Source organism: Ciona intestinalis, chromosome 9, assembly GCF_000224145.3.
Source record: "Ciona intestinalis chromosome 9, KH, whole genome shotgun sequence".
Lineage (NCBI taxonomy): Eukaryota > Metazoa > Chordata > Ascidiacea > Phlebobranchia > Cionidae > Ciona > Ciona intestinalis.
Window position 1 is genome coordinate 6,468,428 of NC_020174.2, and position 11,977 is coordinate 6,480,404.

Sequence of the window (11,977 nt, forward strand, 5' to 3'; positions counted from 1 at the left end):
GCGTATTGGTTAATTGAAACTATTGTTAAACATGTTCCAAAATCCCAGGAGTAACTTACATTACGATTGCGGTAATAGTTTAACACGCCAATGGTTGACAGTGGATTGGTTACGGAGACGAAATATAGAATTATATTGGATAAATGGGACGCAATAATTTTGCGCGCATTCTTACGCAAGTACATTTAGTTGAAATAAAATTTGCTAATACTATACGTGGGCGTATTCCGGGGTTAAGTTCAAAATACTGAATAGCCATTGCAAATAAACTAACGATCATCGCCCAAATATGGTATAGTAGGGTTGGGTCTGAGTGGGGGTAAGACGGGACATCTTTTCATTCTCTATTTTCGTCTCATATATGGTAGTAAGTTAAAAGTAAATACTGGTTTGTATAACCGTAACCTGCGAAGAGGGTTGTTATTTGTCTGAAGCACAATCAGGAAATATGGGATATTACACGGTAACTGTATCCCATCTTACCCCACAGTACTATTACTTAAGTCGTATTCTGCAGTATAATGCACCGTATAATATAGATTTGGTGTATTAGAAACCTCATGAAAATTGCAATAAATAAAAACACCCCGTTCGGGTTTTATTCCTGGAAACTTTGTTGCCGTCGTTTACTTAATGTTGGTTCAACAACTTTCAACCAAACGCTCGTCGCTGGTACTTAAGCTCGCTGTAGTTGTACGACATTAGAACCATTGCGTGAAGGACAAACCAAGCATCGTCGTCTGAAAAAATGAAAAGTAAGGACAATAACGTCGCATACGAGACAATCCTTATATGGCTGTTATTTGACTATTATATGATTACCGAAATTTTATTTCGTTTTGTGTAAATTTACTAAATTGCAACAAAAAACTCCTCGTTCGAGATTACATTAAGTGTTACGTACCATCACATGTTTTAGTTATTTGAAGCCAGTTGTTTAACCAATATAGTTGAGCTTCCCTCGACAACTCTGCACCGTCAATACCCCTCATCATCGATGCCTGGAACGTAGCATTTAATATTTATGTCTCTTTAAAACGATAGCAAAGATCATGTTATTTAAAAAAGATGAAAAATAATCAACAGCAAAACAACAGTTGTTAAAAGTTGGGATGATTAAAAAGTTTGGAAAAGAGTATCTGTTAAAAAAGCGCGGCTGTTGCACCTACTTTTTAATATAATTTATGATAGAACGTCCAAACAAATCTTCCGGACACTTTGTACTAACACTCCATCAAAAACAAGCCTTTCACTTTTACATTTTCATTACAGCCAGTGTTCTTCAAAAATAGCAATTGTCAGCGCTTACCGTAGATAGTTCCAAACTGCTCAGATTGTTAAGTAAGCCTTCTCTCCTTAATTTGTGATCCAAACTGATGACGAGCGAGGCATTTTTCCTCAAGCGATATTTGAGCCATGATGGAGGTTGATACGTTGAAACCATGATTGTACGACAAAACGCACGCTTGAAAAAACGAATGATTGGGAAATAATGTCAAGATAATTGACTAAATACACCGTTTTATTCATAACAAATATAACAGAAAAGTATTGTCGCTGCCAGGTGTATTATTTAACTGTAAAATAGATCTTGGGGCAATTGTTTGATTTGTAATAAAGAGAAATAATAAAACAAGGGCATAATATATCATGGGTTGAAATGTTTTAAAGCAAACCATGACAATAATAAATTAAATCTTTAAAAAGCTCAGAGCAAAATATATGAGTTCCTCACATGTTTTTACCTTCTATATTTTTAATAGAAACTCACCAATAAAACGTACACCATATGATCCACATTACACGGCCCATCGTGTAGCTTGCATAAAGGTTTCAAGTTGTTTAACATGTCAGAATTTGAGGGAATATTGCCGCCTGCTAGCTAAATATTATTGGTTTTTGGGTTAGCGTTAACATGAAAATAAAAAAAGCTCAGAGCATGAAATCGTGGTGAATTTTCTTCCCGAGAAAGCAAGAACGATATGTTCTAATTCTTATCGCAATTACTATGAGTTGTTTATTATTATTACATAATTTAATATCCAAATACTAAACATAATTTGGTTTTTAGATTTCTCTTGAATTGCGGCCATTTCTGACTTATTTCACGTGTATAAATAAAATCTTACTGAGTTGCAAATTCCTTCAAGAGCATATTTGGTGTTTTGATCAGAGTTCAGTTTATGATAGTTAAGATGATGAATGATGACACCATAGTCAAGAATTCTACTGCGATGGATTTGTGAAAGAAATTTATATCGTTGATGTTTCGACCAAAATGTTTGGGGCAGAACAAGACGTGGAAAAAAGTACCTGAAAAATGGCACGGTTTTAATATGGTTGATATATGGCCTAATCTGGTGTATGAAAGTTGATAATAAAGATAAAGTGAAATAACTATCTTTTATTAGTAATAACCATGTAAACTATTGAAAAATGCAAAGTTAAGTCATCCAACGAACATTTTGTTCTAAAAACTTACACTGGTATCAGTATAAGGAAGAATCCCATTGGTAACACGGCGATCGGTAAAAGTGGCGCAGCTTTGATGCCATCCTGGTTTAACTGGGAAAATAACTTGATATAAGGAAAGTTTTACTTCTAGATTTCGCAAAATAATCCATGTTGTTTCCGCTATTTTCAGTTAGTTTCAGGTATTGATTCTCAATACAGAGGTATCGATATTAAGCACCAATAATCACACAGGAAAATCAACATGAAATATTTTTTACTCTTTGCAAAAAAAAAATCCTATCTAAAGGTCATACACGAATACATAGTGATGAATTTGGGCGTGATTTATTTACTCAAATTAATTACTATGTTTCATGAATTTACATTATAGATTGTCATTTCTTCTCTATAGCTGATGTAACTTCCAGGATGGTTGTATTTCCTTTTCGATATTTTCCAATAAGATTGAATATTCGCCCACTCATGTCGAAAACCTGATAAAATACTGGTTTATAAATGTGTTTCTAACTTAGTTCAATGGACATGACACTCAATTCTACACAACTTGTGTTTAACATTCAACTGTTCAGTGGTAAACATTGAGTTAGACATAAAGGTTTTGATGCAAATCTGTGGAATATTCATGATGGTATCATACATGGGAAATTGTGTAAGATTGGCCTTACAGCGAACATTGTTTTAAATTGACACACAAACACATGCATCCCGAGCCACAATATACATGTTTTTATACGCTCAATTTTTGTCTAATTAATTAGGGTGGGACAAATGCTAACATAAACCATGAGTGCATCTGCTATACTCTGCAGACTAGTTGATACTTAAGCTTCAAACATTGCGGCAAAACTACATAGGCTACAATAATGGCCAAAAATACAATTTAAAACAAAGTAAAACTTGTTGCAGCGGATAACATGATGAAATAGCAGAGCAAGTTATGTTCTTCATGTTTCTGCCATTATTGCATGCGTGTACCTGCAACGAGGTTATCCATTATTTTTTTAGCTGAAGGTGAAACAGACTCAACCAGCTTGTCAAGTTGAACCTGGGCATCAAAAATCCATCTTTTTGCTTTCTGTGTGTATTTCTGTAGGTCGTTCTTGCGATTTCGAATCGGGCTACTATGGAATGTTCTAAGTTGGTGTGAAAAGCGGGTCAGAGGTGTTTGAGTTTTTTGTACTTTCCATTTCGTACATTGACCAACCAGTCCTGCGGCATGGAGTGGCGATCGGCATTGCAAGTGACGTATTACGTTCGTTGTACAGCAGACGGAACTATTTTGCAATACTAAGTAAGAAGACCTCAATAACATTTCGAAAACAAATATTGTTGCTTCAACATAAACTCACAGAAATAAAAAAGAGTAGAACGCGCAACTTTCCAAAACCGTGATATATTCTTTTTTCTATTCACGTGACCGCCAACTCCGTCCCCATTTCCCTTCGTCTCCATTGTAAAAGATAGGCGCATAATGTTTTTGGAAGGTTTTAGCTGTTTATTTTAAAAACTACACCAACTATTCAAGTTTGTTAGGCTAGTTTAGTTATTTGGTACGTTAACGCTTACAGTTTACCACTTGTTTAGGAAATTTAATTATTTAAAAAAAAATTAATTAAAAATTTCAAACAAACGGTTTTTTAGAAATATATATATATTAGAAAATAGTTTTTTTACACAATAACTTTAAATTAAGTCAAAAAACGAAGAAAAAGTACACAAAACGTCATCGACTCCATTAACTACAATAGTAAACGGGAACGACCCGCGAAAGAGAGACAGTGTATCGTGCTCTCTCCTTTGCCGACATTGGAGATGTGCCTTCTATTCTTTTTTATTTCTGTGCATAAACTACACATTTCAATCAAGTCTTGTGTGTTATGACTTTACATAAATGCGCGGCAAAAAAACATATTCTTACATTTGGGGGTTTTTGGCAACGTTAATTTTATATTTCTGTGACCAAGATAAACATCACGGTTCATTGTTGCTTTATATTTTATATAAATGATAACATTGTATATATAAACACTTTCACGATTGTTTTTTTTCTCTTCGTAGTTTAAAGACCCCTCAAAGATTATATAGCATGGATTATCGTAACTTGCTGTATGTTTCGTTTACGTGAAATTGGACAAACTTTAATTACTCGCTAAATGGGCAGTTTTCTAATATTAATCGTATGATGTTAAGATGAAAGCATTATTTTGATTCTGACCAATAGTGTTAAAGTATAAGAAGAATATGAATGTGTTCCAACATATTTATTTTAAGGTTATACTAAAGCAATAAATAAACTGATTAAATACGATGCAGAAATAGGGGGGTATTTTCCTGTAATTTACCAACAGTTACGATGGAACAGTAACAAGTATAACAACCACTATGTGGGTCTGCACTATTGCTCAAGGCGTTTAAATTCTTGAATATTGTGGAAGTTATAATAGCAGTGTGACACTTAAGCAACTTTAACCGTGCTACTTCAACACGTCGTCCAACAGTTTCCCCGCTTCCAGCTGGCGTTCCATATCAATAAGCCTCGTAACGCTTTGGTAAACTTGCTGAACAATTCCAACTTCCGAGATTCCAAGTCTCTTTACATTGGAGATATCAAGCAGTTCCTGATCGGTTGAAGAACGATGTTCACCAAGGTTTCCACGTTTGGCGACACTACATGTGTGAATGAATGTAACTTATATATCCTCGGCGGCCATTAATGACAGTCGTTAAGTTCAGCTTTATTTTCTTACCCTAATTTCTTTATTATTTCATCTAACTTTGGATGTACCGACATATTAGGAAGTCTAACATGAACGCTGCATCTCATTGAAGTCCCGATGTTGCTTGGACATGTACAAAGATGGCCGAGGTTCTTGCTCCATGCGTATTTATAACCAGCGTTCTAATAAACTTCACACGGTTACTTATGTGATCGGTTAGGTCTGTAGTGTAACATTATACTCGCCTTAATTGCATCTTCAAGCTGTTTTTCTCCTTTCTTCCAATTTTCGAAGCAAGATTGAAGATCGTTACCCGACTAAAAGTGACAGAAAGTACCAGTACAATAAGTTTAAAGCATTACAGTTGTGCAATTAAATAAACCCGTTAGCAATACAAAAATTCAAATGATAAAATTCCATAGCCATTTTGCAAAATGTATTTCGTTAGAGAGTTGTATAATAATATATACTGTAGTAAGGTGGGGTATCCAAATATCCTGAACACATAATATCCAAATATCCTGATGGCGTATAAAATTCTTTGAATGTTCTTTGTTTACTACCAAAGGTCGAGAAAATAAAATAAAACAAAAGTCTCGTCTTTCCTCACCCTACTATACAAATTACCAGCGGTATAATTAGTTAACACCTGCATAGATATGATCCGAACATGATCCTCTTCATTCACCCAAACAATAAAATCATTTCTTTCGTTCACCATAAACCCTCTTGCGTCAGGCCAATCTCTCGCTATACCATCATTTCTGTAAGAGAATTCCGTAACGTTGTAAAACAGAATATGCTCTTTCGTTAGCTTGTCAATCTCAGCAGGGCTCATTGAATCAATTGTGCGATACGAACCTGTATTTTAACGTGGAATCAAAAATTAAAGTAACTTTTACATATACAGTAGGGCGGTTGGGATACAACTTGCACGTGTTCAATAAACCTGTAAATTCTCTGTCAATGTTCTTCAGCGCCCCCACTACGATCTCTTCCACTTTTCTCCTTTCCGCACGAGTGCAGCAGGGAGCAAATGGAAATCCACTGATTGATCGGCCTGCTCTAATACGAACGGATATGACGTATTTTTCGTCGAATGGTTTGACGATCACGTCATTATTTAACTGCGCGGCGTCATCAGCGTGCATTTGAACTGCAGGGTCGAAATTTTCGTGATATTCTTTGATGACTGTAAATGTAAAATTTTAAATAAATATGCAACGTGTAATATTCGTTAGGTTATCTCTTTGTTTCAATATACGATTGACACCGAGTAATCTTACTAGATGAGGTTAACTGACGAGTTATTACCGATTGCTCAATAATTTCATTATGGTTTACAGTAAGAAGTATTAGGATTCTATACGGGAAGACGTGGCAGTGGAACTGAAATTTAGGCCACAGTTGGCCAATTAAGCCATAAATAAAGTCATAACGGTTATATGACCTGGATATAAGACATCTTTAAACAAGGTGTAGCATTCTTCATCGCCAACCACCAACCCAAACTGAAGTCTTGGTGTATCGACCCCAGTTTGTATACACGTGTCTAACGTTACACCGTTGCTGGTTTTCTACAAAAATTATGTTAATTTACTGACTACCATATTCAAATATTTAAGGAAACATTACCTTCTGATAAAGTGCTGCATATACTGGCAACGTTAGGTGTTTTGACAGAAAGTTGGAGTATTTTAACACGGGGTAGCTTTGTTTCGCTATTTTAAGTTCTTGTGTTGTTAATGCCATTTTATCAACACCACAACTTAAACATGCAAAACCAATTCCTGTAAGACCTTAGACCTGTATAGCAAGAACAAGGGCTATGAGCATATAACCTTTAAATTATTATTTAAACTTGCATAATGCCCATTTTCACCGCAATATATTTGTGCATATTATTTATTGCCTGGTCCAAACGCAGACGATTAAATCGTATTACGTTTTTTCAGGAAACCGCATCTTCGTTGCAGTAGACGCGTATCCGCTCTTTATAAAGTTCAGCATAGTTAAAGGGGAACTAAAATGTGATAACGAATGCTATAACACGGATGTTGTGTTTCATACACCCGTTATGTATCTTGCCCAAGGACACACACGCCCACAATATGGTAACAACATTGAGCTAATAACCCATAACAGAAGAGCAAACCACTTTTCCACAGCACTTCGTAAAATTCGTCAAAATTCAACATAACACGTCTAGTGGCGCCACTGCCTTTATATGTAACAGGTTAGGGACCAACATGCTTGACGAGCGTGCATGAACGCAGAAGCAAATATCGCGTTACCAAATACATATCCACCAATGGAAGCTATATGCCTCCAAACGCGTAATGATTGAACAACGTGTAGCCAACAGTAACATTGCCGCTCGCTGATCCAATGCTGCCCAATGAAAACAAACCTATAGGAAAAGAGATCTAAAATCGTATAAGAAATAATTAGCTTACTATATACAGGTTGATCTCGAATCTATCGAAACAATAAGAAATGAAGCTCCTTCCCCCCTTTCAGCTGTCGCTGTTAACTATGGCACATTTTGTGCAAACAGAGATCGTGGAGGTTGGTGGTACCAACGTCGTTCAAATGCGCGTAACAAACGTAAACTGCATGTACGCGCCATATGCTTACAGCGAAGCAAATCCGGTAATAGCAATACTTCATTTGCATACAGAATTCCCACACAAAACCGGTATTGCATCATTCATACGTGGGGGGTGTTTCATCATCCGCTTTGTCAACTTTTCCCACACTTTTATCTGCTGAAACGAAACACCTCCAGGAACAATAATGTTTTTATAATAAGCTACTTCACATACAATGGTAGCATATAGGCAGCTAGTACCAGCAAACGTGCTTGTGTATTAGTATCGCAGTTGGAAAGATATCAAAATGAAGTATTTGTTGATGATGGCATGTCTTTTTATAATGGTGTGGAAATCACGTAAGTGGTAAAACTACTTTGGTAATAATTTATTATTTGAAAAAATTTTTCCTTTTTTTAGTGCAATTAAGCGTTGAGCGTGGAACATATAAGAAGCTGTACGGCTCCAAGAATCCAAAGAAAATGTTAAACGTTGTGTACGAAATGTGTATGACATCAACACCCGCGTACATCAGCGCTACAGCTCGACCAGTGGATTCTTCACTGCCACACACGTTTAAAGTGACCGTCGTAGATATACAACGGTACAGTGTATTGGTGGAACTTGAACGCACAGACCAGAAATCGGGGTGGGATGAAATATGGTTGGCTGTAGATTGGGTTGCAAGCAGTAAAGGTATGTTTTACAAATATAACTCGTGGGAACTTGTTGATTTTTTTAAACTTTCTGATAATTAATTTAGTAATTTTTCGAAACTGCAACGAGTATTACCATGGTGGATACACAAGCAACGGCACATACGAAGTTTTACTTCCAAACGGGAAAGCGCTCAATGTTTCGTGCTATATGGAGCCAGGCAGTGGAGGTTGGACGGTATGTAGATGGTTTGAAACACTCGCACAGAGTCAGGAATTAATGTTTGTTCTTTAAATACAGTTTGTACAACGTCGAAAAAATGGTTCTGTTGATTTTTATCAAGATTGGGCCAACTATACAAAGGGGTTTGGAAATCTTGATGGGGACTTTTGGTTGGGTATAATTATGTTGGAACAAACTTGGATACGAATTTAAATAGTTAACATATATATGAACGTGTATTACAGGGCTGGAAAATCTGCACTTACTGACTAAAGATAATAAATCTGCCGCTCGCATTGTCATTACCATGAATTGCTATGCAGACTTTTGGATATTTACTGAGTACATACAATATTCGTACGTATAACACTAGCAGCCGAACCCTTTCATAAACATCACATGTTGACAGGTTATTTACTCGTTGTGTTTAGATTCTTTCAAATATCTTCTGCGGCTGAAGGTTACAAATTAAACGTTGGGGGGTACAACGGTTCTTTACTTGGCGATTACTTGTCAGCGAGCAACGGATATTCCTTTTCAACATACGATAAGCTTGGTGATCAAATTCGTAATTTATCCTGCTCTGAGCGTACTAAAGCATCTGGGTGGTGGCGCCACCGTTGCCATGACACGAGCATCAACGGAATCTATTCACCATGTAGTTATGGAACTGCATTCGCTGGCGGGGCGGTGCCGCACGGGTGGTACGGTGCAGAGTATACAGCTCTGATAATACAGCACAGAAATTAAGCGTGTTTGATTACTGATGCTGCTCGTATGAGTTCCACGAATACTTTTCATCGAATGATTAATCATGTTGTTCCTTTGGTTCTCAGTTAAAAAAAAGATGACATAATATGTGATGCACTGATTGTAGGCTATACTTTATACAAAAGGAATGTTAAAACTTTACAATTAAGACAATACTTTAATATAAATAACCGATTGATTGAACGAATAAATGTATTTATGTTTAAATATATGGATTTATTCATCCCTCGTCGTTATAACACTATCGTTACAGCATTTAAATCAATTTAGACTTAGCAATGCCGAATTGGCAGGTAATTAACGGTGTATAAATTGAAAACATGTTACAGTGTATGAATGGATGTTAGTTGCTTTATCCTCGAGTTGCCGGAAAACTACAGTCGTTATAACACGGGTGTTCTGTTCCATACACATCGTGCCGCGTGTTCTGATTCATATACACTTCGTGTTTTTTGTTTTTATGCTGGTAGACAATTTGGACAACCCATTAGTGACTGAAGGATTGTAGCAATTACCGTTATATAGTACAATAGGAGAAAAAATTTTTTAGGTCTAAACATTCTTTTTCTTGCCCTACTCCGCCTCAAAGAACATATAGATATCAGCAAGTAAGGACAAGGCCGCCATCTTGTTTCCCACATGTTTCCCGCTCAAACATCGTTGAACTTCACAAGTGTAAACCAACATATTTGCTCATTTTTGAGCATTGTTTGGGTTATTTATGTTACACAATTATATAAATTTAACGTATTTGGCACCGGTGTCGCAAAAAAATCGTTCCCCGAAAAATTCGTTCTTATTTTAGAAACTGCGCATGCGCATGAAGTGGTGGTCACGTGATTACCATTTTCCACAACATCGATGAAATATTTATTCCGCTTGCAAGATACACTTCATTTCATATGTGCAAAATGTTGTCAGGAATACCTATATTTATGTTTTTTCGTTGTTAACGTATTGAGTGTCATGGTATTCTCGCACTGCGGTATAGATGTGAGATTTAGTTGGAGGTATAGGCACAGATTTTACCAGTTGCCTTTCTCATATGTGGTATAAGTCTGTAAGCTTTTTACCGCTTTGGTGTTATTAGACCAACCGAAAATCCAATCCAGGTACAACCAAACCAATAAACAAACTACTGAACCAACCGTTAACAAATTGAAAAGAAAAATGATGACTAATTGACAGTATTTACAGTCATATAAATAAATGCTGCCAAATTTTACTTTGGTAATATAAACGTCACAATGATAATTCCAACTAACGCAACAAAGGTTTTTGTGTTGTCATCAATTTTATTAAAATATTAAGCACATTTTACATGTACAGTCAGTCCCGTAGTTTATATACAATATGTTTCATAAGAGATAAAAGTATAATTGAAATAAAGATGCAAAAAAATTCAATATAGCTGTATATGCAACGGCGTATTTAGTTGTTGAAGTGGAACTGTTTTCACGAATGTCGTCATCGAGAGTCAAAGGTCAATGGGAACGATTTTTGCGGGGGAACGATTTTTTTCTGACACCGGCATTGCATAAGTTTTAAATACTGTATTTACGTTTAAATGCGAATGCTTGAGTTTTGGTTGGCTTGTAAAATATTCAATTATTTTCAATTTTGATGAATCATAAATGTTTCCCGTATCCTATAATACAACTATTGAAACAAAAAATGAATAAAAGTCTAAAAAGCAGTTAAAATACGCAATATATCCGTCTGGTGCCCATGTTGATGCATTTCATGCCTGATGTGGGAAACAAGATGGCGTCCATTGACCATTGTTTTCAAACAATGGGTGTCCTTACTTGTTGTTNATCTATTTACTTTGCTCCGGCTTACTGCTATAGTTATTAACATGTGACCTATACATTATATTATTTCATAACAATTGGTATTGTGTGAACATCAATGGATAAATATTGTATCCTACAAATGTATGAGCTTGTAATACCAGAAAATTGATTATACCTGTTGATAAAGTTTTTATTTTTGCTACAAATTGGGTATTACTACTCTGTTTTTGGCACAAGCCACTTCTTATAAATTATCACCAAGTGAAAATAACCAAATTTCGAATATATTTTCAAAATATTATCTTTTTATTATCTCAGTATCTTATAGTTGAAAATCCCCTGCGGTTTAAATTACTAAATTAAAAGCAAATCTTTCAAAGTTTGGCAATGAAAACATACAAAACTACAATGTGGGGAAAGATGGGACTCTAAACTGAAATTTATTTACATTAGCAGTATTCTGCAACTTGTATTTAACCTACCGAGTTTAACAGGCTGTGCTAGTTTCTTTGCTATGTAAACTTTTTTTGTTGTTTATCTCAAATTAAAGTCATATTGACCCCTGCCTATTTTCTTCATGCTTATATCTAAGTGTTTTATACAAAACTAAAACTAGTTTTATGAGACAAAATCAAACTGTACGGAATATTCAAGGTTGTTTTGTGAAGCTATGAAACTAGTTTAATCGTTCGCACACGCAAACTAAAAAAATCATCGGCTTTACTATGATTTAGCGAGCATTAAAAAA

General features: G+C 35.6%; 3 protein-coding genes across 3 annotated transcripts; 1 reads left to right on the plus strand and 2 right to left on the minus strand.

Moving 5' to 3' along the window:
* Positions 1–531: 531 nt before the first annotated feature.
* On the minus strand, positions 532–4,377 carry LOC100175014 (LETM1 domain-containing protein 1-like). Its single transcript, XM_002129167.5, has 9 exons — positions 4,324–4,377; positions 3,451–3,819; positions 2,839–2,948; positions 2,483–2,565; positions 2,130–2,313; positions 1,772–1,882; positions 1,310–1,465; positions 905–1,001; positions 532–740 (listed from the first exon to the last, which is right to left on the minus strand). The coding sequence occupies exons 2-9, from the start codon at positions 3,785–3,787 to the stop codon at positions 652–654; spliced, it is 1,167 nt and encodes a 388-aa protein (XP_002129203.2). The 5' UTR covers positions 3,788–3,819; positions 4,324–4,377; the 3' UTR covers positions 532–651.
* Positions 4,378–4,719: 342 nt separating this feature from the next.
* On the minus strand, positions 4,720–7,027 carry LOC100182069 (lombricine kinase-like). Its single transcript, XM_002123158.5, has 7 exons — positions 6,828–7,027; positions 6,643–6,769; positions 6,142–6,384; positions 5,842–6,053; positions 5,438–5,509; positions 5,223–5,374; positions 4,720–5,142 (listed from the first exon to the last, which is right to left on the minus strand). Exons 1-7 carry the CDS (start codon positions 6,942–6,944, stop codon positions 4,950–4,952), a joined length of 1,116 nt encoding a protein of 371 aa, XP_002123194.1. The 5' UTR covers positions 6,945–7,027; the 3' UTR covers positions 4,720–4,949.
* A 954-nt stretch (positions 7,028–7,981) lies between these two features.
* LOC104266077 (ficolin-1-A-like) lies at positions 7,982–9,756 on the plus strand. The gene is made up of 6 exons (XM_009861527.3): positions 7,982–8,142; positions 8,204–8,479; positions 8,547–8,677; positions 8,741–8,837; positions 8,908–9,019; positions 9,094–9,756. Exons 1-6 carry the CDS (start codon positions 8,091–8,093, stop codon positions 9,410–9,412), a joined length of 987 nt encoding a protein of 328 aa, XP_009859829.1. The 5' UTR covers positions 7,982–8,090; the 3' UTR covers positions 9,413–9,756.
* Positions 9,757–11,977: the final 2,221 nt, after the last annotated feature.

What these genes read in the sequence shown, in the direction of transcription:
- LOC100182069 (XM_002123158.5), bottom strand. Translation starts at nt 6,944, where the DNA reads ATGGCATTAACAACACAAGAACTTAAAATAGCGAAACAAAGCTACCCC. An exon ending in TAAAGATGTCTTATATCCAG is followed by an intron (nt 6,385 to 6,642) that starts GTCATATAACCG and finishes TTACATTTACAG; the next exon opens with TCATCAAAGAATATCACGAA. An exon ending in AGCTTGAAGATGCAATTAAG is followed by an intron (nt 5,375 to 5,437) that starts GCGAGTATAATG and finishes GAAGTTTATTAG; the next exon opens with AACGCTGGTTATAAATACGC.
- LOC104266077 (XM_009861527.3), top strand. Translation starts at nt 8,091, where the DNA reads ATGAAGTATTTGTTGATGATGGCATGTCTTTTTATAATGGTGTGGAAA. An exon ending in CAGGCAGTGGAGGTTGGACG is followed by an intron (nt 8,678 to 8,740) that starts GTATGTAGATGG and finishes CTTTAAATACAG; the next exon opens with TTTGTACAACGTCGAAAAAA. An exon ending in TGATGGGGACTTTTGGTTGG is followed by an intron (nt 8,838 to 8,907) that starts GTATAATTATGT and finishes CGTGTATTACAG; the next exon opens with GGCTGGAAAATCTGCACTTA.
- LOC100175014 (XM_002129167.5), bottom strand. Translation starts at nt 3,787, where the DNA reads ATGTTATTGAGGTCTTCTTACTTAGTATTGCAAAATAGTTCCGTCTGC. An exon ending in AATGGATAACCTCGTTGCAG is followed by an intron (nt 2,949 to 3,450) that starts GTACACGCATGC and finishes GTATTTTATCAG; the next exon opens with GTTTTCGACATGAGTGGGCG. An exon ending in TTGAAGGAATTTGCAACTCA is followed by an intron (nt 1,883 to 2,129) that starts GTAAGATTTTAT and finishes AATAATATTTAG; the next exon opens with CTAGCAGGCGGCAATATTCC.